Source organism: Maniola hyperantus, chromosome 2 (assembly GCF_902806685.2).
Source record: "Maniola hyperantus chromosome 2, iAphHyp1.2, whole genome shotgun sequence".
Taxonomy (NCBI): domain Eukaryota; kingdom Metazoa; phylum Arthropoda; class Insecta; order Lepidoptera; family Nymphalidae; genus Maniola; species Maniola hyperantus.
Window position 1 is genome coordinate 6,547,983 of NC_048537.1, and position 25,390 is coordinate 6,573,372.

The window sequence follows — 25,390 nt, forward strand, 5'->3', positions numbered from 1 at the left end:
GACAACGGGAAGTGCCCTATAGGTCTCTTGACAGACACGGCAGACAGACAAACAGACAACAAAGTGATCCTATAAAAAGTGTGGAAAAAAGAACCCTTGTTCCTTTTTCCTTTTGAGGTACGGAAACCTAAAAACCAGCCAAGTGCGACTCCCTTGACAAAGAAGATGTCCGTCTGTCGGCAGACAAAGAAATGATATTATAAGGGTTTATTTCTCGCCTAAAAATAAAATAAGTATTGCAAAAATGTACTTACAATAACCCACTTCTTGCCGTCTCTCGCGAACACGGGGGGTTTGTCGAGATTGCCGGCGCCGGGCGTCGGCAGCGCCTTTGTCGGCACCTTGGCGCTGGTCGCCTTGAACGGCGCGGGGCCCTGCCGCAGCTGCGGGTTCTTGTGCGTCTGCATGTCCGACGTCACTTTGCGGAGAGCTATCAACAAATTATGGTATTTTTATCTAGCCTAGAATTTTTAACCGACTTCAAAAAAGGAGGTCATGTATTCGATCGGTATATATGTATGTATATGTGCGATTATCTCAAAGACCAACGAAGCGATGATTTTTTTATAAAAATGCGTATAGCGATCTTCTTCTTCATTCTGGGCTGGTTTCCGCACTTAAACGTTTCCGTCTGTTGTGCGCGCGTATAGCGATTTAGATCAGCTTAAAAATCGTTCATTTCTCACGTCCATAATAAGAGTTTGTTGCTAATTATACATTCTTGAGACACTCTTAGTATAATAAAAGTTTTTGAGCTCTGTCCATGTTAAGATATCATTGTAAATAATGAATTAAATTCTGGTTTAATTAAGACAAGAAGAGATTATAAGGTTCTAGTGTAACTCAAAAAATCTATATTTCTTCAAGTTTCTTGCTCACTCACTGAGCTGAAACGTGATAAAAAATAAGAAAAGAAGATCTTTATTTTCATTTTCTTTATTGGCCTCAAGATAAACTTATCCACGAAAATCTGTACGTCCTCACAAATTGAAGACACTATACGTCAAGTAATGGATATTGGCTTCGGCCTTTCAATTTCTGATTTCAGTGAACGGAGCAGCAATTCAGTTATTACTAAATAGGTTTGCGAAGTCCTCGTCCGACTACATTTAATATGGCAAATTGATGTTTAGATACGGTAAATAGTCGAGTAAAGACTACACTTGGAAACAAATAGAACTACCGCAGAAGAAAGTATCACAAAACTCTAAATACTAGTCGGAATTTTCTACAAATATACATGAAAGCAATCGCCTCCACATTTAGCTCTCCACAAAATTTTAAAAATCATTACTAAGTTGCTTTTTAAAAAGAGTTCGTAAGCTGTTAGAGTGTAAAATGCTGAGTTTCTGGATGAGTTCTTGTCAATAAAATCTGATTTTGTTTTCAGAATCGATGGTCGAGTCACAAATGGACAAACTTAACGTTTTAAAAGACAAATTCATAATTTTAATGTAAGGCCGCGATTACACATGTAAGTTTTACTCACGTAAGTAGCTTGCGTAATGAATTGAAAGCAAAACTTAGGTAAATAAGAGTGTTAACATTAGTAAATTTGTTGTTATAAATTAATAATTTTAACATGATGTGTTAATTCGCTGCTTCAGCATTTCAATTTATATAAAGCGAACAACCCGCGAGGCGGCGAGGCAGTCCACATTTCCATATTGAATAGTTAACACTGAAACTACTGTATTCGCGTGAAGTAAAAGTTCCGTGTGTGTGAATTTCCAAATTAAATTCGTTGGACATTTCTTGTGGTTTTTTTTTTCAAAAGACTGTCGAAGCGGACCTCCTAACAATTGGTGTCAGAAGTGGGATGCTGAGAAGGTTCACGCAAGAGGACCCTTAGCATCCAAAGAATCCTGAGGTCATCGCAGTCGTGATCGACGATAAGCCTCGCCCCCAGGGTTGAGCCCGCATCACAACCACTAAGCACCGGTTCTACTCAAGATCGACGATAAGTCTCAGCCTGCCAGACTGAGCCCGCATCTCACACGAAGAACGCGAATATCCTGGACTCACTCAAAAACATCAGTGAAATAAATTTTAAGCCTTCAAAATTACGAAATACAATTTCTTCAATATCTTCAGAAACCTACTCGATATCGTCGCCGCGTGAAATACGAGACGCATTCCGTACAGTTCAAAGCCTTCACGTGTCGCAAACGCATCGACCTAATTTAACTTTCAGTGCAGTGACATCAAAGTGAAAACCTTTTTGTGAAAAATAAATCGTGATGTTTGCCGTTATCCTGTAAGTAGTTTATATTAATTTTGTATAAAAAGCGTAAATTGTCTAAATTGTATATTTTCGTACTGTATTTTAAATTTAAATCCTTTTTTTTTTTTTTCTCTCCATATCTCAGTTTCAGTAATCAAAAATGAGTTTAAAGTCAGAAAGTTCGGACGCAAAAGTGACTCTCTCTATACTCACTAAATTCGTAAGGTCTTATGATGGGAATCGGGAAACTCTTGCCGCGTTCCTAACTAACTGCGATAACGCAATTAGTTTAGCTGCTCCCGACCAGCAAAATATCTTATGTAAATATATAATCTCCCAACTTGAGGGCAAAGCTCAATTAGCCTGCAGCCTTAAAAATTTCAATAATTGGGATGAATTAAAATCATATTTAAAAAGCACGTTTGGCGAGAAAAAACACTCGTCCCATCTGCTACTTGATCTCCAAAACTGTAAACAGGGCCAGTCCGAAAGTGTGACACAATATTCTATCAGACTCGAAGCATGCCTAACTCGACTTCAAGCTGATATTCAAAATTCATGCACTGATCGTAATCTCCTTCTAGGCAAAATCACAGCTATGGAAGAACTCGCCTTAAGCTTATTCCAATTAGGTCTTAACCCTAATATTTCTAATATTGTCCGCTGCAGAAACCCTTCGACACTTAATGAAGCAATTTCTCTAGCAGTCGAAGAAGAAAAAATTTTCAAACTTGTAAAAATTACTCAACCAAAACATCCAACTAAATTTTGTTCCTTATGTAAGAAGACCAATCATAGTTTCTCAGAGTGCTTTAAGAAAAAGCACGATTTCACACAGAGATCATCTTTCCATATTCCTCCCGCTAACCCTCAATATTCTGCAGAAACAAGTCAAAGTTCATCAAAGGACTCAAATTTCGTCAAAACCTGTGCCTATTGTAAACACAAAGGACATCTTATCTCAGAATGTCGTAAGCGCCAATATAATAATAATCAGCGTCGGATGAACTCTCACCCTCCGTCGGGTCCCTCTCATAGTAACAGTGCTAATGTTAACATGTATGAATACTCTGAATCCTTAAATGAAGTGACGAATAGTTACGTCCCTGAATCAAAAAACTTAAACTGATTTCGGATGCGTGCCTGCCGAAATCAACAATCCAAAATGGCACTCGAACTACTAAATCCTTTTATACTAATTCTCCCAAATCGTTTATATCTCGGCAATCGCTACATGACTGTCCGAGTCACACTGAATCTTATACCAAATCTTTTATATCCCGGCAATCACCAAAAGACTGCCAAAATATCGCTGAATCATATCCTAAATCCTCACTGATTCCTACAAAATCGAATACAAAGCATTCCAAAGAAGATTGCTCAAATAATACTATATCTCATTCTAATTCTTATACTAGCTCTTATACTACAAAATCCTTTAAATCTCAGTTTCCTTCAAAGGATCAACTGAGTCTTACAAACTCTAAAGTCATTCAAAATGACCCCCAAAGCGACGCAAGCAAAAGCTCATTGCCTCTTAAAGACGTCCCAATCTTCGAAACAAGCACCCTGAAAAAGTTGGTGTCCTTACCTCATGCATTTTTACAAATAGAATGTAATAAAAAACCTCTCTGTTTCTTAGTTGACACAGGCGCAAGTGTCAGCATTATTAAGCGCTTGTTATATTACGATAAAATTGGATACATAATTAATATGCTAAAATTCATCTAATCATAAACTTGGGAGTCTGAAGTAAATGTTTGTTGTGATGTTTAAAACAGAATCGTTATTCCGTTTCCGGATACAATGTCAATGTTCCTAGTTTCTTACTGTCATCATACAATACAATAGTGTAAAACTATTATTGTTTATTCTTGTTTAATTTGGTATCTAGGAATATGAAAATATGAAAAATAATATTATATAAATTATCAATACATGTCACTAATTATTCATTGTAAATTAAATATTGTCACTGTACTAAGAGTGACATTATACTAAGCTATTGTCAACATACAGTTGGCAATAGCTATTATGTGAAATAATAATGTTGTGTAAACTGACAATTTAAGTCGCTTATTATTATTGTAAATTATTAATACGTAGACCATCAATGTCACTGATTTTATTATTGTAAATTGGGTGTGTCAACATACCTTTTGTCAACAAACCTAAAATAAATAATGATTAATATTAAGATCATGTGATAGTCGATATCCGCCTTGTTTGCGATGGCAGTGTTATAAAAGTACCCTACCTCGACAGAGAGGGGACAGTCTTGTATCGACAGCCCAGAGCAAACACAGCGGACCTTACTGAAGTTAAGTATTCTTATATTTTATTATAATGTAATGTAATCGTTTGCCTTTTATAGGTTACCTGTTGTAACTGTGTACCAAATAATATGTACCTACTACTTTACTCAACGTTCTAATGTTTTAAAAGATGTGTGTTATGGAGTTTCTTTGCCCTTTCTTCTCCATGACTAAACACCTTAGCGAAATGGGTGGTAGATTCATTTTAATATAAATAGATCAATGCTGAACAATACAATTCAATTATTATTGGACTTGGTTGGTTTTACTTCTGTATTTATCACCTACCCTCTTGTGCTATTTATTTTATACATTGAGATAAAAGTAAACACTAGGTTGTTAGCTTCTAATTATTATAGAAGCCTGTTTAGATGATTAGGATTCTTACTTTGAAATAATACAGCAGATGCTTTGCTTGATTTTTAATTACTTAGTATTTGGCCTTACCTGACAAATAATTGATAAATGATAACTTTCATTAGTAATCATTGGATTTAATTTATCATCACTATTAAAGCCCACTGTGTTAACTTCTCTTTTTATTTAAATCTCACATCAGAAGTGGGATACGATATGGCTTTGCCTGATCATAATACTAATACTTTTCAAATGCTTTCAGCAATCGTGGATGCGGATTCTCCTCGAAGCGATAGGCTGCCGCCTGTCGTCGGCGGCACTTGGTATTGGTGTCCGATGATCCCAAAGCGAGAGGCAACTCGGTTGTCAGCGGCACTTGGTGCTGGTGTGGCACCGCCGGTTGATCAAGCTAAGTACAATTTTGTGCGTTGTGTGTGAAGAAAAGTGTAAATTTAAAACCACGATTTTGTGGTATTGTTTCTTTGAAAAAGTTTTTGTGAGGGTAATCATAAAAGATTTTAATTAGTTAGATAAACCACGTGTTGTGGTATAATTTATTTAGATAAGAATAAGTCTAGTTGGAGGTCAGATTAGCCGAACGGTTTTTGATAAAGTATATGTAAATGTGAAATCATTTAGAAAGTTATGATATACCGAAACAATAATACTAATCAAATCAGTAGGTTTGCTTTTGAGAAATTGCATCGTACTTACAACTCGAAACTTGAAGAAATTACCTTATTTTGATTTATGTAACTTAAACATAAACTATATTTATTTATTTATTTTGCTTCTTAAAATAACTCAACCATTTTTCTTCTCTTAAAACAACACAAAAGAGATGGTCCATTCAAGTAACTTTTATTATTTAGCTAAATTACTTTTTTAGCAACGTAAGGCAGATTACCTGCTCAAGTTTTTTCTGTTTAGTAATGCTATCAGAACATTTTAATTTTATAAATACCTACGTTACGTGTTATCAATTTATTCTTGTTTTGAGTTGGTTTGATGTACATACACTACACTTGTTTATAAGACATAATCAACAAAAACATATTCTCTTCTACTCTAATTTTGGTCTGACGTCTAGCTATTCTAGTTTTTATGACAGTAACATTGACATTGAATCATTGAATATCGTTTTGTGAATGAAGCAATCTTATATTTTTTTATGTCGGTACTTTTGTTGCCGCTGTTCATTTAAGTTCACTGGCTGCATTTTTCTATTTTCCTATGTACTTCGGGAACGAAGTACTTATCAAGATGGCCGAATTGTAATAAAACATACTAATAATTTATGCTAAATGACAGAAGCAGAACAGAGAAAAAAAAAAAAGAAAAAAAAAGAAAAAAAAAAATTTTTTTTTGGCATATGATACAAAATGTTAAGACTCCCAATGGGACAAAATGTTAAGACTCACTATGTGACAAATGTTAAGACTCCCAATGGGACAAAATGTTAAGACTCACTATGTGACAAAATGTTAAGACTCCCAATGGGACAAAATGTTAAGACTCACTATGTGACAAATGTTAAGACTCCCAATGGGACAAAATGTTAAGACTCACTATGTGACAAAATGTTAAGACTCACTATGTGACAAAATGTTAAGACTCCCAATGGGACAAAATGTTAAGACTCACTATGTGACAAAATGTTAAGACTCCCAATGGGACAAAATGTTAAGACTCACTATGTGACAAAATGTTAAGACTCCCAATGGGACAAAATGTTAAGACTCACTATGTGACAAATGTTAAGACTCCCAATGGGACAAAATGTTAAGACTCACTATGTGATAAAATGTTAAGACTCACTATGTGACAAAATGTTAAGACTCCCAATGGGACAAAATGTTAAGACTCACTATGTGACAAAATGTTAAGACTCCCAATGGGACAAAATGTTAAGACTCACTATGTGACAAAATGTTAAGACTCACTATGTGACAAATGTTAAGACTCACTATGTGACAAATGTTAAGACTCCCAATGGGACAAAATGTTAAGACTCACTATGTGACAAAATGTTAAGACTCCCAATGTGACAAAATGTTAAGACTCCCAATGGGACAAAATGTTAAGACTCACTATGTGACAAATGTTAAGACTCCCAATGGGACAAAATGTTAAGACTCACTATGTGACAAAATGTTAAGACTCCCAATGGGACAATTTTTTTTTCTTTTCTTTCTGTTTTTACCTATGTACTTCGGGAGCGAAGTACTTGTCAGTATGGCCGTGTTATATTACGATAAAATTGGATACATAATTAATATGCTAAAATTCATCTAATCATAAACTTGGGAGTCTGAAGTAAATGTTTGTTGTGATGTTTAAAACAGAATCGTTATTCCGTTTCCGGATACAATGTCAATGTTCCTAGTTTCTTACTGTCATCATACAATACAATAGTGTAAAACTATTATTGTTTATTCTTGTTTAATTTGGTATCTAGGAATATGAAAATATGAAAAATAATATTATATAAATTATCAATACATGTCACTAATTATTCATTGTAAATTAAATATTGTCACTGTACTAAGAGTGACATTATACTAAGCTATTGTCAACATACAGTTGGCAATAGCTATTATGTGAAATAATAATGTTGTGTAAACTGACAATTTAAGTCGCTTATTATTATTGTAAATTATTAATACGTAGACCATCAATGTCACTGATTTTATTATTGTAAATTGGGTGTGTCAACATACCTTTTGTCAACAAACCTAAAATAAATAATGATTAATATTAAGATCATGTGATAGTCGATATCCGCCTTGTTTGCGATGGCAGTGTTATAAAAGTACCCTACCTCGACAGAGAGGGGACAGTCTTGTATCGACAGCCCAGAGCAAACACAGCGGACCTTACTGAAGTTAAGTATTCTTATATTTTATTATAATGTAATGTAATCGTTTGCCTTTTATAGGTTACCTGTTGTAACTGTGTACCAAATAATATGTACCTACTACTTTACTCAACGTTCTAATGTTTTAAAAGATGTGTGTTATGGAGTTTCTTTGCCCTTTCTTCTCCATGACTAAACACCTTAGCGAAATGGGTGGTAGATTCATTTTAATATAAATAGATCAATGCTGAACAATACAATTCAATTATTATTGGACTTGGTTGGTTTTACTTCTGTATTTATCACCTACCCTCTTGTGCTATTTATTTTATACATTGAGATAAAAGTAAACACTAGGTTGTTAGCTTCTAATTATTATAGAAGCCTGTTTAGATGATTAGGATTCTTACTTTGAAATAATACAGCAGATGCTTTGCTTGATTTTTAATTACTTAGTATTTGGCCTTACCTGACAAATAATTGATAAATGATAACTTTCATTAGTAATCATTGGATTTAATTTATCATCACTATTAAAGCCCACTGTGTTAACTTCTCTTTTTATCTAAATCTCACACGCTCGTGTTTACCAGCAGAGCCCCAATTGTCTCAAGAAATTATAAAACTCAAAGGCATAAACGATAAAGATTCCTATAGCGAAACTTTAGGAACAGTTGTGCTTAACCTTATTATAAACGACCACACCATTTCTTTTAAATTCCACGTCATAACTGACGCTCTGAATCTGGAATCAGACGGTATCTTAGGTACCGATTTTCTACATTTTTTCCATACTAATATCGATTATAATACTAAATCCCTTACTATCTCAAACTACACTTTACCAATTCATTATTCGAGCCCTAGATATATAATACCGGCTCGCTCCGAAGCTATTGTTGAATGCACTGTCTCAAATGACAAGTTCGAGTTACGTCATTTAAAAGACGCACTCGTATTAGATCACTCTATATCCGAAGGTGTATATATAGCAAACTGTATAGTAAGTTTGAAGCCTAATTATAAAGTCAATGTCTCTGTTTTAAATACCACTGAATCTCAAATAGAAATCCAAGACTTCAAGGTCCATTTAACTCCTATAGACTTCTCTGAACTACGCCAAGTGTCTCAATCCCCCGAAATTATCAACCACGTTTCTAATTCTTTATCAAATCGACTCGATCGTGTTCTAAGTCTTATAAGACACTCACATCTTAACGATGAGGAGAGAAAAGCTCTCTTAGAGTGCTGTTCTGAATACTCTGATATATTTTATCTCGAAGGAGACACTCTAACTCATACTAACGCTATCCAACACTCTATTGACACGGGTAATAGCTCTCCTATTAATGTAAAATCTTACCGTTTTCCCGAATGTCATAAAAACGAAGTCGATTCCCAAATCCAGAAAATGCTACAACAGAAAATTATAAAACCGTCTATCTCTCCATGGAATGCTCCCGTTTGGGTGGTTCCCAAAAAAATGGACGCATCCGGGAAAAAGAAATGGCGAATAGTTATCGACTACCGCCGCCTCAATGACGTCACTGTATCCGAAGTATATCCTATTCCCTTGATCACAGATATCCTAGATCAACTAGGTCATTCCAAATATTTTAGCACACTGGACTTAGTCTCCGGTTTCCATCAAATTCCGCTGAATCCTTCAGATGCACCTAAAACTGGTTTTACTGTAGTCAACACAAATGGTTCAACAGGCCACTACGAATTCACTAGGATGCCGTTCGGACTTAAGAACGCTCCCAGTACTTTTCAACGTCTTATGAACACAGTATTATCAGGTCTTCAAGGTTTACATTGCTATGTCTATTTAGATGACTGTATCATCTATAGTGCAGATCTCAAATCACATTGTGAAAAACTGAAAATGGTATTCAACCGTTTCAGAGATTATAATCTCAAATTACAACCGGATAAATGTGAATTCCTTAGAAAGGAAGTCACCTATCTAGGTCACATTATAACGGATAAAGGTGTCTCTCCAAACCCAGAAAAAATTAAATCAGTCTGTGATTTCCCAATTCCTAAAAATCCTAAAGAAGTAAAATCATTCCTCGGTCTCGTTGGTTATTACCGCCGATTTATTGACAATTTCTCCAAGATCACAAAACCTCTAACATCTTTACTCAAAAAGGATGTCACTTTTCATTGGTCTATAGAACAAGACCAAGCTTTTAACCTCCTGAAGGAAAAGTTAACCTCAGCTCCTCTTCTCCAATACCCTGATTTTTCTCAACCATTTATCGTTACCACAGACGCCAGCAACTACGCCGTTGGCGCAGTGCTATCTCAAGGCCCTATCGGCAAGGACAAACCAATAGCCTATGCTTCTAGAACCTTAAACAAACAAGAAGGAAATTACTCGACCACAGAAAAGGAGTTAGTTTCTATTTTATTCGCCGTTAAAACTTTCCGACCATATCTCTACGGCACTAAATTCAAAATCGTAACAGATCATCGGCCCTTAGTATGGCTCTTCAACGTCAAAGATCCTGGTTCCAAACTCGTCCGTTGGCGCCTCAAACTTGAGGAATACGATTACGAGATTATTTACAAACCTGGAAAATTAAATTCAAATGCAGACGCTCTGTCTCGCATCCCAATTCATGCTATAAATACAGATAATCTTACTAAGCTTTCCTACGAGGCATATTTTAAGAAACAACTTACAAACTCTTTACCAGATTCTAACACAAAAATTGAAGAACACTCACAAGCTTTACATCTTTCCAAATGCAAAATTATTGCATGCCCCGTTTCTCTAGATTTCGACAACTCAATGCCACATTGTGAGGAATTATTATCTCAGATAACCGACACCGCTTCATTGTTAGAAGCCGAACGTGAACAATGTTCGGTAAGGTCAGTTACAAAAAATAATAAAACATATTATTTTCTTTTTACCAAGGTTCATCATTACGATGAGACAACTTTTCGCTCCATTTACGACACTTTGATGATGCTTCGTGATGAACTTATATCACATCACCCTAGCATTGATGAAATAGCTATCTCCGATTTCTCTGAACCTTTTACTAAATTATCCTATACCAAAATTTATAATATGATTTCCTACGTATTTCATAACACTGATATCAAAATACATATTTATAAAAATCAAATAATATTTCCAACTCCAGCTGAAGTTCCTACAATTCTCAAAGAGAATCACGACACTCCCATAGCAGGACATCCCGGTGTGAATAGGATGTATAGTCGAATTAAAGCCTCATACTACTGGAAAGGAATGAGAACTGACATAGAACGCTATGTGAAGTCTTGCAAACTATGCCAAGTTAACAAACCTTTACGAGCTTGCAATAAAGCTCCTATGGTTATTACATCCACGAGCACAAAGCCTTTTGAACGATTAGCTCTGGACATAGTTGGTGTCTTACCTGAAGCAGGTTTCCAAAAGTTCAAGTTCATACTGACTCTGCAAGATGATCTTACCAAATTCCTATGTGTCTATCCTATGATTTCTTCAACAAGTGAAGAAGTAGCCCGTAATCTGGTCCACTTTATGTCCTTATTCGCTATTCCTAAAATGATCCTTACTGATCAAGCCATGACTTTTACATCAGAACTGTTTAAACAAGTTACCGATATTTTCAAAATCAAACCCTTACTTTCTAGCCCTTACCATCCCCAAACTAACGGTGCGCTGGAACGCAGCCACGCTACTCTTAAAGAATACCTAAAATCCTTTGTAAACGAAAATCAAAATGATTGGCATTGCTACCTAGCAACAGCTGTTCTCGCGTATAATACAACTCCTCATACTACTACTCAATTTACTCCGTTTGAACTTCTGTTTGGACAGAAACCAACCCTTCCTAATTCTCTCTACGACACAGATAATAATGTTACATACCACGAGTATGTCCGTGCGCTTCAGTATAGAATGAAAGTAAGCCGCGAAAAAGCTTTAGAGTATATTAAATCAAGTAAAGAATCTTCAAAACAAATCTATGATTCAAGTTCTAATCCTAACATAGAATATAAAGTTGGTGACATGGTATATTTAAAATACCATCACAGACTTCGTAAAGCCTTATCTCCAATATGGAAAGGCCCTTACAAAATCGTTAAAATAAATGGAAAACATAATGTTACTTTATTAATAAATAGAAAACATGTTAAGTATCATACTAATTTAATTAAGCTTGCTGTAACTTAAGCTTATCATTCTTTTCAGATTTTTCTCCTACGTCTCGTCTGAGCCAATGATTACACCCATAACGCATAGCCCTGGAATATATTTCGACCCCATTACTAAAATTTATTTCTACAATGATTATTGGAAAGTAATCACGCATCTCAACACCGTCTCATTGGAACCACAGCTTGACAATGTTGACCGGTTGATTGTTAAAACCTCTCTAGTTTGTGCTAAGTTGCAACCAGAAGAGTACTCTAGCTGCAAAGATGTTTTTAGTCCAATTGAAGTACTTCTAGAATCCAATTATCTCAAGGCTCAATCTCTATCTCATATTATCTCAAGCGAAAATCCTGCTAGATTCAAAAGATCTTTAGAATTTGGTGGTGAAATCCTTAAGTTTTTCTTTGGCACTTTAGATGCTGAAGATGCCCGAAAATATGATGCTGCAATTAGCTCTTGTCAGAGATCTGAATCTGAGATATTTCATTTAATGAAAGATAATATTCATATAGTTAAGTCGTCTATTAATACTTTTAATTCTACTATTTCTAGGTTAAATCAAAATGAGATAAAGTTAAACTCTCAGATTAATAAATTAAACGATATATTGTCTTATGTTACTAGTGATAATGAAAAATTAATGTATTTAACTAGATTTAATAGCTTAGTTAATATAATCGAAAGCTCTTTACTAGCTATCTCAAATTTTCTCGATACTGTAATAAACGCAATTTTGTTTTCAAAAGTTAATGTTCTACATCCTTCTGTTCTAAGTCCTGTAAAACTGTATGATGAACTGTCTAAACACAGAAACTCAATCAATAAAGGTTTAGATTTTCCTGTAGCACTAAGTATAGAAAATATACATACCATTATAGATATATCTAAGTTAGTCTCCTATTTCTATAACAATAAGATAGTATTTGTAATACAGATCCCTCTTGTCTCTCCCGTTAAGTATAACGTCTATAAAACAATCCCGCTCCCGACTCCTCATTACGAAGGACAATCCAAAAGTTTTGCCTTAATCAAACCTACTAAACCCTATTTAGCTATAACTGACGATAGATTAAATTACGTATTATTAGATACTTTAAGAGATTGTACTATTTTAAATAGTGAAAATTCCATCTGTAAATTAGAGTCAATTTATTCTGTAAATTCGAATCCTTCATGCGAGACAAAACTTTTAACTGAAGTGACTCTATCTTTACCAAGGGAATGTGAACCGAAAATCCTATATGGTCTTATTGACATATGGCATAAATTAAAAAATAATCAATGGATATTTGTACAGTCAAAAACAAGCAAACTAACTATCAATTGTAATGATAACTTTAAGGATTATTCTATATCTGGCACTGGAATATTAAAACTGAACAAAGGTTGCATTGGTTACTTTAAAACGATTCAATTTATACCTTCTACCATTTCAAATTTAACTATTGATAATAATAACTTTAATATTAATTTTGATATAACTAATGATAACTGCTGCAACCAAGAGATTGTTAACAAAACGATTCCTCTTCTATCACCTATTAACCTAAGTAATATTAATTTAGATTCCTTAAAAAATTCGATAAACCAATTCAACGATCTTGAGTTGCAAATCAACAGGATCCAAGAGGAATCTCATTTTATAAAATATAGCTCGTATTACTCTGCTTTTACTTATATAATTATTTCGTTAATTTTTCTATTTTTATGTTATAAGATTGTCAAATGTTTTAAACAACGTAATTGCAACGAATTCTGCATCCAAATTTTTTACCAATGTAATCGCAAAAAGATTTCGCATAAAGAAAACAAAATCCAAAGTTCTATTGAAATGTCACAGATAACAGATGATGAAGATAACGCATCTGTAGACCTTCGAAATCTTAGTGCATCCAAAAGAAATCTTACAAATAATTAAATTATGTAGAATATTTTACCATTTCTCTCCTTTTCCTTTTCTTTTTTTTTACTACGCTTTATTTTAAATTAAAGCTTCGTTTAAAGGGGGGAAATGTTATAAATTAATAATTTTAACATGATGTGTTAATTCGCTGCTTCAGCATTTCAATTTATATAAAGCGAACAACCCGCGAGGCGGCGAGGCAGTCCACATTTCCATATTGAATAGTTAACACTGAAACTACTGTATTCGCGTGAAGTAAAAGTTCCGTGTGTGTGAATTTCCAAATTAAATTCGTTGGACATTTCTTGTGGTTTTTTTTTTCAAAAGACTGTCGAAGCGGACCTCCTAACAGTAAGTTAATCATGTAAGCTACTTACTTGAGTAAAACTTACAGGTGTATACGTGACCTTAGTGTGGATAGCATACCCTGGTCAAAAACGGCGAGGTACACTTACTGTTAGTAATGGCTTCACCCTTGTTGATTTCGGCGAAGAGCGCGCTTCTGTCATCAGCGCTCATGTTCGCGAAGTCCACTTCGGGCAGCGGCGGCGGCGGCGGCAGGCCGCCGGGCGGGGGCGGGGGCGGCGCACCCGCTCCCTTGCCTGCGAGCATGGAGACATCGTAAGGGTCGACTCACACTGAAAGAGCAGCGGCGCGGCGCTCAGGGGCCGGAGTAGCTAGCGACGCGACGGCACCTTGCGGGATTTCCCACTAACAATGACGTGCAGTGCGCAGGCGGCGGGTACGAAAGCACGGCTATGTCGATACCAATCCCGCGCGGCATCGCAACTGCTCACGGAACCGCGCTAACCATCTCTATCACTTCAAATCAATTTGAACTTTTTCTTCAGCAGATAAGATTCAAAATAATAGGTGATTTACACCGAAAATGCTCCTTCAGCCCCTGCGCGCTACTGCTCTTTCAGTTTGACTTGACTCAAAGGCTCGAAAGACAAAGACATGGCCGGTAAAATGACCTCCTCGATTACGCATTACCTTTTAACAGAAAGAGTACTTATACTCAAAAGCCACAGCCCACAACACAAAATGACGAGAAAAGACTGTGAAGTATAAATTGAGTGCTTAAATGGTTCCAAGGATGAAATCAATTGGGAATGGGTTTAATAAATCTGCCAAACGTTATCAAGCGTTTGTATCAGACTGCATGGCTATTTGTCACCGCAGCAGGTGTGATCATAGGCATGCGCTTGCATGTCAACAAAAACAAAGAAAGAGTTATTGTAGAGCTTCGTACAATAAATTGCCTCCTACATTATTTAACAGCATAATTTGCAATTTTTTTATTTTATATTTCAAGGAGAATAAAGCTTTCGTATAAATTAAGCATCGCCGTTAGTATTAACGCTTTAAGAGATGGTTGACACGCGAAAGTTACGATCAATGCTAATTAAATTGTACGAACTTTATGACACCCCTAACCTCATTTCAAGGTAATTGCTTGGTTCATTGTAGCCGGTAGCACAGCTACAAAATTTGAGAAATTCAGCCTTCTGTATCCGATACATTCCGTACCCGAAGGGTGCTAACGGGACCTATTACTAAACCTCCACCGTGTGTCCGTCTATCTGTCAGCGGGCTGTATCTCATGAACCGTAATAGGAAGTGTATATTTCAATTGCCGGTAGAACAACCAATAACAAAAACCAAGATGGCGAATTTCAAAATGACCGCCATGCGTATTAAAAATTTAAAAATTACGTAGTGTAATAACTTGTACGATTTTACGGAACGCTCCGTGTGCAAGTCCGCCTCGCACTTGACTGGTTTTTGTCTATCTCATCAATTTTAATTGGATAGGTGTGAGATAGGCATAATATATATTTTCTCTTACTGTTACTAAACTATCGACTAACTTTTCCCATAAAGGTTAAGAAAACAACGCTCTTCTATTAAAGACCATATAAAACTTCTGATTTAAGAGTTATAAATTAAGTTTATTTGTTATTCGATGATGTAAAAATATCAGTGTTCGTTTAGAGGAAACCTTTTTTATGCATATAAAGATATTTGAAGAATATTAGGGCGGTCTTTCTACCAGAAATGCCCACAAAGAATTACCCACAAATTACAAAATATGGTTACAATTTAATTGTTCATCCAAAGATTAACCATGTAATAAACAGGAAGCGGAGTGGGTGGTATGTAGGAGTACATACGTAGTTCACACGCACTCTCGTGTATTTCTAACAAAAAGGTCGTACCTACATAAGGAAAATTTTCGTAGAAATAGTTCTAAGCTTACCAGACCAAACCAGCCCAGTAGTATGGTACTGCTTCACATACGCCTGCAGGTCCGACAGTAGCTGCACCCACGCGCGGCACCATTCAACGTGGGTCTTATTTTTCTCTTTCCACTCTTTAAGCACGCGGTTCGTGTAGAACTGGCCAGCGTCGTTCATCTCTTTGACATATGGTGCGGGAGTTGGTGCCACTGCGACCCATCCGAGGGCGGGAATGCTCTCTGATATGGCAGAGAGATGGTTGAAGAAGTTGGAGGCGCGATTCTTCTCGCGATATTGTTGGATTGCGGAGATTTTGTCGCTGGTCGGCTTCAGGAGCTGAACCTGTTCGCCATCTGATGGTTTGGTTCGAGATGTTGCCAATTTTATGTAGCGGAGCTGTTCCCTAGAACAAAATATATGTTTAGGTTATAAGAAAAACCGGCCAAGTGCGAGTCAGGCTCGCGCAATGAGGGTTCCGTACTACAGTCGTATTTTTTCGACATTTTGCACGATAATTCAAAAACTATGGTGCATAAAAATAAATAAAAATCTGTTTTAGAATGTACAGGTGAAGACCTTTCATATGATACCCCATTTGATATAGTTATTTCACTTCGAAAGTTGAAAATACTAATTATTAGTTCATGACCACAATTTAATTTTTTTGTGTGATCTAACCCCAAATTCACGGTTTTCAGATTTTTCCCCAAATGTCAGCTATAAGATCTACCTACCTGCCAAATTTCATGTTTCTAGGTCAACGGGACGTACCCTGTAGGTTTCTTGACAGACAGACAGACAACAAAGTGATCCTATAAGGGTTCCGTTTTTCATTTTGAGTTACGGAACCCTAAAAATGAAGATAAAAATCGGTACAGTGCTAGTCGAACTCGCACATGAAGGGTTCCGTACCATCGTACAAGAAATACCACTTATTATTATTTTTTAATTTTTATTATTTGTTGTCAAGCGGCAATAGAAATAAACATCCTGTGAAAATTTTAATTTATGTTATGGATCATGAGATACTGCCCCTTTACAGACGGACGGACGGCCGGATAGCAAAGTCTTAGTAATAGGGTCCCTTGGCCACCCTTCGGGTACGGAACCCTAAAAATGATCACAGAGAGTAACAAGTTAACAATAAACAAACCGACTTTTATTATTACAGCTGATTCTACACAAAGGTACCTTAATGGCATGTTTTTCAAAAATGTTGATCTAATTTAAAGATAATAGTGTTATTAATAACAACAATTCTTACTGAAAGGCGTCGTTAACGAGGTTTGCGTGTGTAGCGATGTCTCCGCCGAGTTGCTTCGACAACTGCAAATAAGCCTGCAGGGGACCCTACAACAATAGAGAATTAACATTAGCTACTTAAATATTACAATAAATATGTAAAAGTATATATATAAGTTGAGTATAGTAGAATCTAACCCGAGCTGATGCAACCACGAATCCAACGTGATTTGGAAGAAGTAGTACCGATGAGTAGTGTAGGTGGTCTAAATAAATAACGACAATACAGATAGATAAACTGTAATTAGTCTTTTTCATTGTCATGTTTTAACTTTTAAATTTTTGGTTCATAATCAAATAAATGCATACCTTAGGTAGGTATGCATTTATTTATTAACAAATTTTAAATATTTATCCTTTACCTCCCATTAACGAAAATAGTCCACATTCGCAACTACAGGCAACTTTTTGGAGGGTCTCTAACACCGTTCTTAACGGAAATATCAATATTATGAACACATAAATAAACTGCTAAGTTACCCAAAACTGTAGTTGATGTAATCGTTTATAGTGGATGGCATGATAAATGGTCCATCACGTCGTTTATCACAAGGGCATAAACCCTGAAGGGAATATAGGACACTTGAAATGTTTTTCGCGGTAACAATAGCCCTTTTCGCAGACGCGAGCAACTCCTTTGATACCCCCCTACGGCGACAAAAGGACTGTCTTTGCTTCAATATTTATCAATCTTGTGCATACAGCCAATATATAAAGTGCCTCGTGCCGAGTACCGACCAACGATTTATTTGTACTACGCACTAGATTGGTCATTCCAAATTTAAAAAATTACTGGCTGCAACCCGCTTTTGCATATAAACAAAGCTTCTAAAAATTTTCTTTGAATATAAACAAAGCTATAAAAATAGACTACTAAACTGACTAAAATGATTCCGGTAAAGAATACGTAGCCGCCACAACTCACTCAGTTACACAATCCCCCTAAGCAATAAAAGCAAAGCTTCAGCGCTTTGGTAGTTATCAGACAGATTTAGGCAGGTACATCGTAAAGCCGATAAATTGTCAAAAACAATGTCGTTGTCGATGTCCATCGATTGAAACTATATAAGTACTTTCCATGTATCGATATAAACATGTTCTTTTAATAATAGTGATACTGAAGCACCAAACTTAAATTATTAGATACTTGTGCCATGTTGGCTTCTAAAATATTTCCTTTTCTCCTCCAACTAAGCGGCTGACAAAATGATAGAGTAGTATCTCTCTATCTTTACCTTTCACTTACCACCTTCGTACCACCTTTACCTACCACTGCCATTATTTATGAAAAGGAGATCATTCACGGCCCATACAAAAAATAGCAAAATTTGAAAGTGCCGGTCAAAAAAGTAGAATAATTCCTTCGATCGATCGTACTATTCTAAACATATTTCATTATTACAGCCAAGATGTAACACCGCTACACAAAAAGATGTCATAGTTTGAAAATCTTGTTTTTTCATAATTATAAATGTTTCGGTCAAAAAATATAACTTTTTAGATGGTTTTTTTATGGTCATCGAGCAATAAAACACTATTATTTCAGATGCAACATAAGCAAATTAGGATGTTGTTCGCACACCATGTGCATATTATGGTTTTTGCTCGACATCAAGAAGAGGCAATAAGACCTCCAGCAGAAGGTCTATGTACCACTTGTAATTCACAAAGATAATATCATTTCAGGACCAACGTCGTAACGTAACCATTTCCACACCATTTCTAAATGTTTCACAGAAAGAATACGAAACATAATACAATCTGCAAAACTCACTCTGTTTGGCAGCTATTAAATCAAGTCAAAGACAACGTCGTAAAGTAAACAAATTGTCTAAACAAAGGCGGCCACTGTGGCTAATTCCTTTGTACACAATCTCTAAACTAAACTAAAATATCACGTCTAAATCTATTGCTATCCCTTTCATAATGTTGCTTGCGGAAAAGGAAAGCACTAGATTTAGACCTGTTAATTTAGTTTAGTTTAGAGATTGTGTACTAGAGAATCGGCCCCAATGCCGATGTAAATGGACTGGCGCGGTACTTACACGCAGATAGGCGCCACATAACATTTTCACACCATTTCAGAATGCTTCAAAGTAAAAAGTATAAAGTCAAAGGAATAAATGTTAATAAAGAAGTTAGGAAGTAAAAGTTAGCTTAAAAGATTCCCAGAGCTGCAAAATCACGTTACAGAAAACGTCGGAAAGACAACAAATTGTATAAATAAGGGTGGCCGTTGCCGATACAAATTGATTGATTCGATCTTCTAGGGGTATACGAGTAAACAAGGAATCTCGATTAAAATGTTAAGTCGCGTATATACTAGCATGCAATGTAACGTTCTGCAACATTGACAATTAGATGGATCGCTTCGCGCAAGGCTCGTGATTTTCGCAGCTTGCACAACAACGGCACGGTTCGTACTCGCAAGAAGTCCAGACTCCAGAGTCCAGAACTCCAGACTATAAGAATTTGTTACGTTATGTAGCATATTACATTGCAGCAATGTGAACGACAAATTCATGCATTGCTTGTTGCACTGTGCACCTTACATTGCACCTTGACCTCTCTGTATTCTGTACGAAGCGCTCATTGTTGGCGACCAATGATTCCTAAGTTTTTTAGGAATAGATCACATTTTATTTATGATTAACAGAAACAGATGGGATAAAAAAACTTTTCCCTTTATGGATATTTTTCCCTAAGATCTCAACTGAATAACACATAGATCTAGATATCATGCAGTGAGTGAGCGATGTACTACAAAGTTATCACGGCTAAGATTTTCACTACCAGAACCTCTCAGTTCAAAAATATCACAATAAATTCTGTACGTTTTAAAATAAATAGGTATATGAGACTTTTCTCTCCTATACAGAAGCTGCTTACATTTCTAATACGATTTCCTTGCACTTTAACACCCATTTTTATCCACCACTCCCGGTTCCTTTGAAGTAAATACATTCGATATACATTAAGCTTCCTTGCTTTGAGCCGGAGCTGTAAGAAAATACGCTTCAACAATAGGCTTACATATAGCTTCCATCGTCCTTTTTGTACAAAATGATATTAATGTATTGTACATATTGTTAACGGCATAACACTCGAAGGTTCAACATTTTCGATATGCTGAACCAAAGTGTCTGACCTTCAGAATATATTGTAAGTAGCGTATTATAGGAACACTAGCTTATGCTCGCAACTTGGTCCGCGTGGACTACATAAATTTCAGACCCTTATTTCACCCCCTTAGGGGTTGAATTTTCAAAAATCCTTAGCGGATGCCTACGTCATAAATCATAATAGCTATCTGCATGCCAAATTTTTGCCCGTTCGGTCCAGTAGTTTGAGCTGTGCGTTGATAGATCAGTCAGTCAATCAGTCAGTCAGTCACCTTTTCCTTTTATATAGATGAATGTCTAAGTACGCGGTTACATCCGCGCTGAATAATTTTAGTAAGAATACATCTGAAGGCGAGATGACTGTGTTTCATTCCAAAACTTTCCAAACCATAAAATGATATTTCCTCAAGTAGTATAGAGTTGTATGCCACAAAATAAAAATTAAACTAGACAGTCCTTACATCTTCTACTATCCTTTTGTTGAAAGTGCCCTCAAGTCGACATCGGATAACATGGAATTGGATAAAATAACAGAATACTTTCAATAAGAAGCTCTAAAGAAAAGTTGGTTTTCAACTTGGATTATAGAACCGTAGAAAGTTTCAAGTAGCATAAGCATCGGCATATCTATGAAGAAAATGTTCCTTTTTGTATAATTTTAATGAGAAAACTTTTGAAGGTTTATTTTGTGTTTGTTATAACTTTACTTAAGCACTTACCAACTTCCGAGTGTTATGATTATAATACCTAAGCACCGACTTCCCTGTATTAAACTTGGGCTTAATTAATAATAATATACTTAATTGCCTAGGTAATTAAGTGCTTTTCAATGAAGATAAACATCTTGTAGGTGGTGTTACAGAGGGTATATGATGGAGGTTTTTGACAGATGGTGGCATAGAGGGAGGGAGCTATCACCTATGTAGGTATTTTGCATTTCACATGCAATGATCGATTGTCGTTGGAATGACCCCACCCACGACAACGTGAGACACAGACCGGTCAAGTGCGAATCGGAATTGCACGCGAAGGGTCCCGCACCATCGCACAAGAAATCTCAAACTAATATATAATAAAAATTTGGAAGTTACCTAGTTGGCAGCGCCATCTTGATGTGGTTTAGTTAGTTTTTCTTTTCGGTTCACGGTTTTTCCTTTACTTGTGCTATAAGACATTGCTACCTGCCCATGATAGTTCAAACTTTGTACCTTTCTTTCATGGAAGTAGCCTATGGGTTTCCCGATTTTTGGCAGACACAGACAACGAAGTGATCCTGTAAGGGTTTCTTTTTTCCTTTTGAGGTACGAAACCCGAAAAATTTCAGAATTCTATTCGAGCGAAGCCGAACAATAAGCTGACACGTCCTGCAGGCCGATTCGGAACACTTCTATAACATAATTATCGATCGATTCGGTAAGTTGTCGTACGATAAGATGTATTTTCAATTCAGAATAACCGTATCGACAGTAAAGTTGTCGAAACCGAAACCGAATTGAACTTACGTAGATATCGTACGATTACGACTATCAAACGCACAACAACTTAATCGAATAAGATTATCCGAACGTCCGATAATTTTGGATGATTACTTATCGAAAGCTACAGGGCATCGGATATCCTACGTACCGCGTTAGATACTGTTATTTATAAAATGTATGTGCCACAATTTTAAGGAGTCTTAAGAAGATGAAATGAGGACTATACAAGTCTTCTGAGACTTTAATAATTATGCAAAAATAAAAAATCGGTCAAGTGCGAATCAGACTCACACACGAAGGGTTCCGTGGAATGGTAGGAAACTTCCGTCCCATCGTACAAGAGTTTTTATTTATTTTTAATTTTCATATCGACCATTTTGAAATTTTTATTATTTGTTGTAAAGTGGCAATAGAAATACACATTCAAGGAAAATTCAACTCTCTACCTATTATAGTTCACGAGATACAGACCGCTGAAAGACGGACGGACTGTGGAGTAATAAAATTCCGTTGGCACCCTTCGGGTACAGAACTCTAAAAACCGCCCGAAAAAATTTAAAATTCAAACTTAAAATGAAAAAAAAATTATAATAAACAAAAATATCAAACTTATTCTAGAACATAAAAATTACAGATCGAAAATAAACTTAAAATTGATTGACAGATGTTTGACATAATATGTGTGGTATTTTCGAGAATAGCTTTAATAAGAACTTAAAACTGTAGTAGTAACTATATTTCGATGTTTTTCTTTTGAAATCAACAATTTATTAGGTTATCATTTTAAATAATGACTTTAGTTGCCTTCAAGATGATTAAAAGTAATTTATTAATGCTTAACATGAATTTAAAAACAAGTAAAATTTTGGTAAAATAGCATACTTTGTAAATGCTCATGTAATCGCACTGTATTTTATCGATAACGATACCGTAACCGACATCGAATCGTATCCTTCTATCAAACGTTCTGAATTGCACGACAAAAGAAATTCGATACGAGATCGATACCAAATCGTATCGACACGGTATGTTATCGAAGGGTTCTGAATCGGCCTGCAGGTCAGCTTGTTAATCATATAAAACAATCTTTGAAAATTTAACCTGCATCAAATCCTGGTATCCGTTGACACTCATATTGTCGGTCACTATAATCTCTGTCTGTGGCAGCGGCGGCGGCGGCGGCGGTATGAAGACGCCGGCGGGGGAGGGTGCGGGGGAGCGGGGCGGGGTCGGCGTGCGCGTGCGCAACACAGGCAGTCGCTCCAAGCGCGACGTCACTCGCTCCAACCGCTCTATCAGAGCCTCGAGATCTGCAGCCGGGCTTTGGACTGCAGCTGTGGGCTCTACTTCACTACCTAGACAACAAAAGAAAAATATTAATATCAGACCGAAGACATATTATTGGTTCTGACTTATCTGTGGTTCTGACTATTAGTTCGCCCCGAACTAAAGCAGAAGGCTGAGATCTATAGAAGGAACTTTGCTCAGAATTAAAACTCTAGTAAAACGAGACAGCGTTATCGCTGACATAAATCTGTCTCGTTTAAATAAACTGAAACTTAATTCTGAGCAAAGTCAAACCTACGCTCTATTAAATCTCAGCCTAAGATCACGCGTCCTATAAGTTCCGGCCTACAGTAACCGGCAGGGAAAATTGTACATCGACCTTTAGAAAGAGGTTTCGGCTTCGTAGAGCGTTGTCTCTGTCACCTATTCCTATGTGACGTTTTGTCGGTCTCAATAACAGAGACAACGCTCTACGAAACCGCTATCTCTTTCTAAAGGTCGACGTACAATATTTTCTGCCGCGTAGTGTAATTCAAATTATCGCGCCGTTTATCATCACAATTTAATCTGAAGTAATTATGTGCATTCGTACAGAAGTTATGACTTACTCGTATGAGGCTCTGACAGACAAACGTATGGATAACAGATGCAAATTAACCCAAGTATCATGATCATCATGATCAACCACCGAAATCACCGGCTTACTACAGAGCGCGGATTTCCTCTCAGTGAGAAGGGTTTTGGCCATAGTCTACCACGCTGGCCATGTGCGGAGTGGTAGACTTCACACACCTTTGAGAACATTATGGAGAACTCTCAGGCATGCAGGTTTCCTCACGATGTTTTCGTTCACCGTTACAGCAAGTGATATTTAATTAATTAGAACGCACATAACTCGGAAAAGTTAGAGGTGCGTGCCCGGGATCGAACCACTGACCTCCGCTTAAAAGGCGGACGTCCTAACCGCTAGGCTATCACAGCTTATTACAACAAGATAAGTATTTATCGTCAAATATTTAGGAGTAATAACAGGCCATAGTAAAACAATGTTATCAAAACAATTTCATCAGTGTTCATACCAATAACACTGTCATCAATATCCGTGTCCACTTGATTAGCTTCAACAACTACTTCGTTGACCGCGCCCTGCTCCTCATCCGGCCTGTTTCTACGCGCTTCGAACATGTCTATCAAATTCTTCATATTTTTACCACTATCCCCTTCCATTGTGATGAAAACACCACTTCATACACCAAATTGAGGAAAATATTAATAATTCACTGCACTTTGATGTATCTTCAACGGAGAATCACTATCTAATGACTAAGGTGCAGATATGGTGCGATAATAATACCGGGTACTCACAAAAATGATGATAAAGCAAACCTAAGCGATAAGTTTACAAATAATGCTCTTAGAATGAAAGGGACAGAAAATTAGTTGGTATAAGTAAATTGTCCCTATATAATATTACAAACTGTCTTTATATAGAAAAGGAAAAATAAACAGTCTTACTCTATGAAATAGAAATAGAAAGATTTTTCAAATAAACTTTTACAAGTACGAGTACTTTATATCGTCAACTGCATCTACTTACAAAGTAACTATCTAGGTATATATGCACTAGTTCGGAATATTTTCCCTACCGAGAAGAGCCAGCAAGAAACTCGGCGATTACTCTTTCCAAATATTTGATTTACAATAAAATTATATCATGTATAAAAGTAGTTGCAGTCCCGCGAATTTGGCATTCCCGTGCAACTGCAAGTCAAATCCATGCATCTTTGATTGTGTCATATATTTTTTTTCAAGAGATTACTAATAATATGAGATCAATTCACCTGTTATCTTGAAATGAAGTTAATGTTGTTATGACTGCTACGTCCAGAAAATTAAAGAAATCATAAGGGCATTAAATCAGGACAAAAATAGTTGCCTACGAACATATTATGTATTCTATGAATCTACGTTGGCAAAGTGACAAGTGTTTGGATGCGTCCTTGATACGTTTACGCCCGTCTCCTCAATGGAGTGTAGTGTAATAAAACATAAATTTTTCCACTGCACAAAAATTTTGAAAATCTGATATTATAATATTGGGGCCGATTCTCTTGTACAC

General features: G+C 36.2%; 1 protein-coding gene across 4 annotated transcripts in view; it reads right to left on the reverse strand.

The window, feature by feature from the left end:
- Positions 1-25,390, reverse strand: part of capt (adenylyl cyclase-associated protein 1) — a 56,792-nt gene that overhangs the window by 13,263 nt on the left and 18,139 nt on the right. For 2 of the 4 annotated variants that reach the window (XM_034983048.2, XM_069503078.1), the window contains exons 2-6: positions 23,086-23,339; positions 17,347-17,432; positions 16,103-16,485; positions 14,295-14,441; positions 255-430 (exon numbers count right to left, since the gene is read on the reverse strand). In XM_034983048.2, coding sequence (XP_034838939.2) covers positions 255-430; positions 14,295-14,441; positions 16,103-16,485; positions 17,347-17,432; positions 23,086-23,339 — 1,046 coding nt within the window. Of the gene's footprint in view, positions 1-254; positions 431-14,294; positions 14,442-16,102; positions 16,486-17,346; positions 17,433-23,085; positions 23,340-24,350; positions 24,593-25,390 lie in introns of those variants that run through there. The other 2 variants (XM_034983033.2, XM_069503086.1) reach the window with 2 other exon arrangements.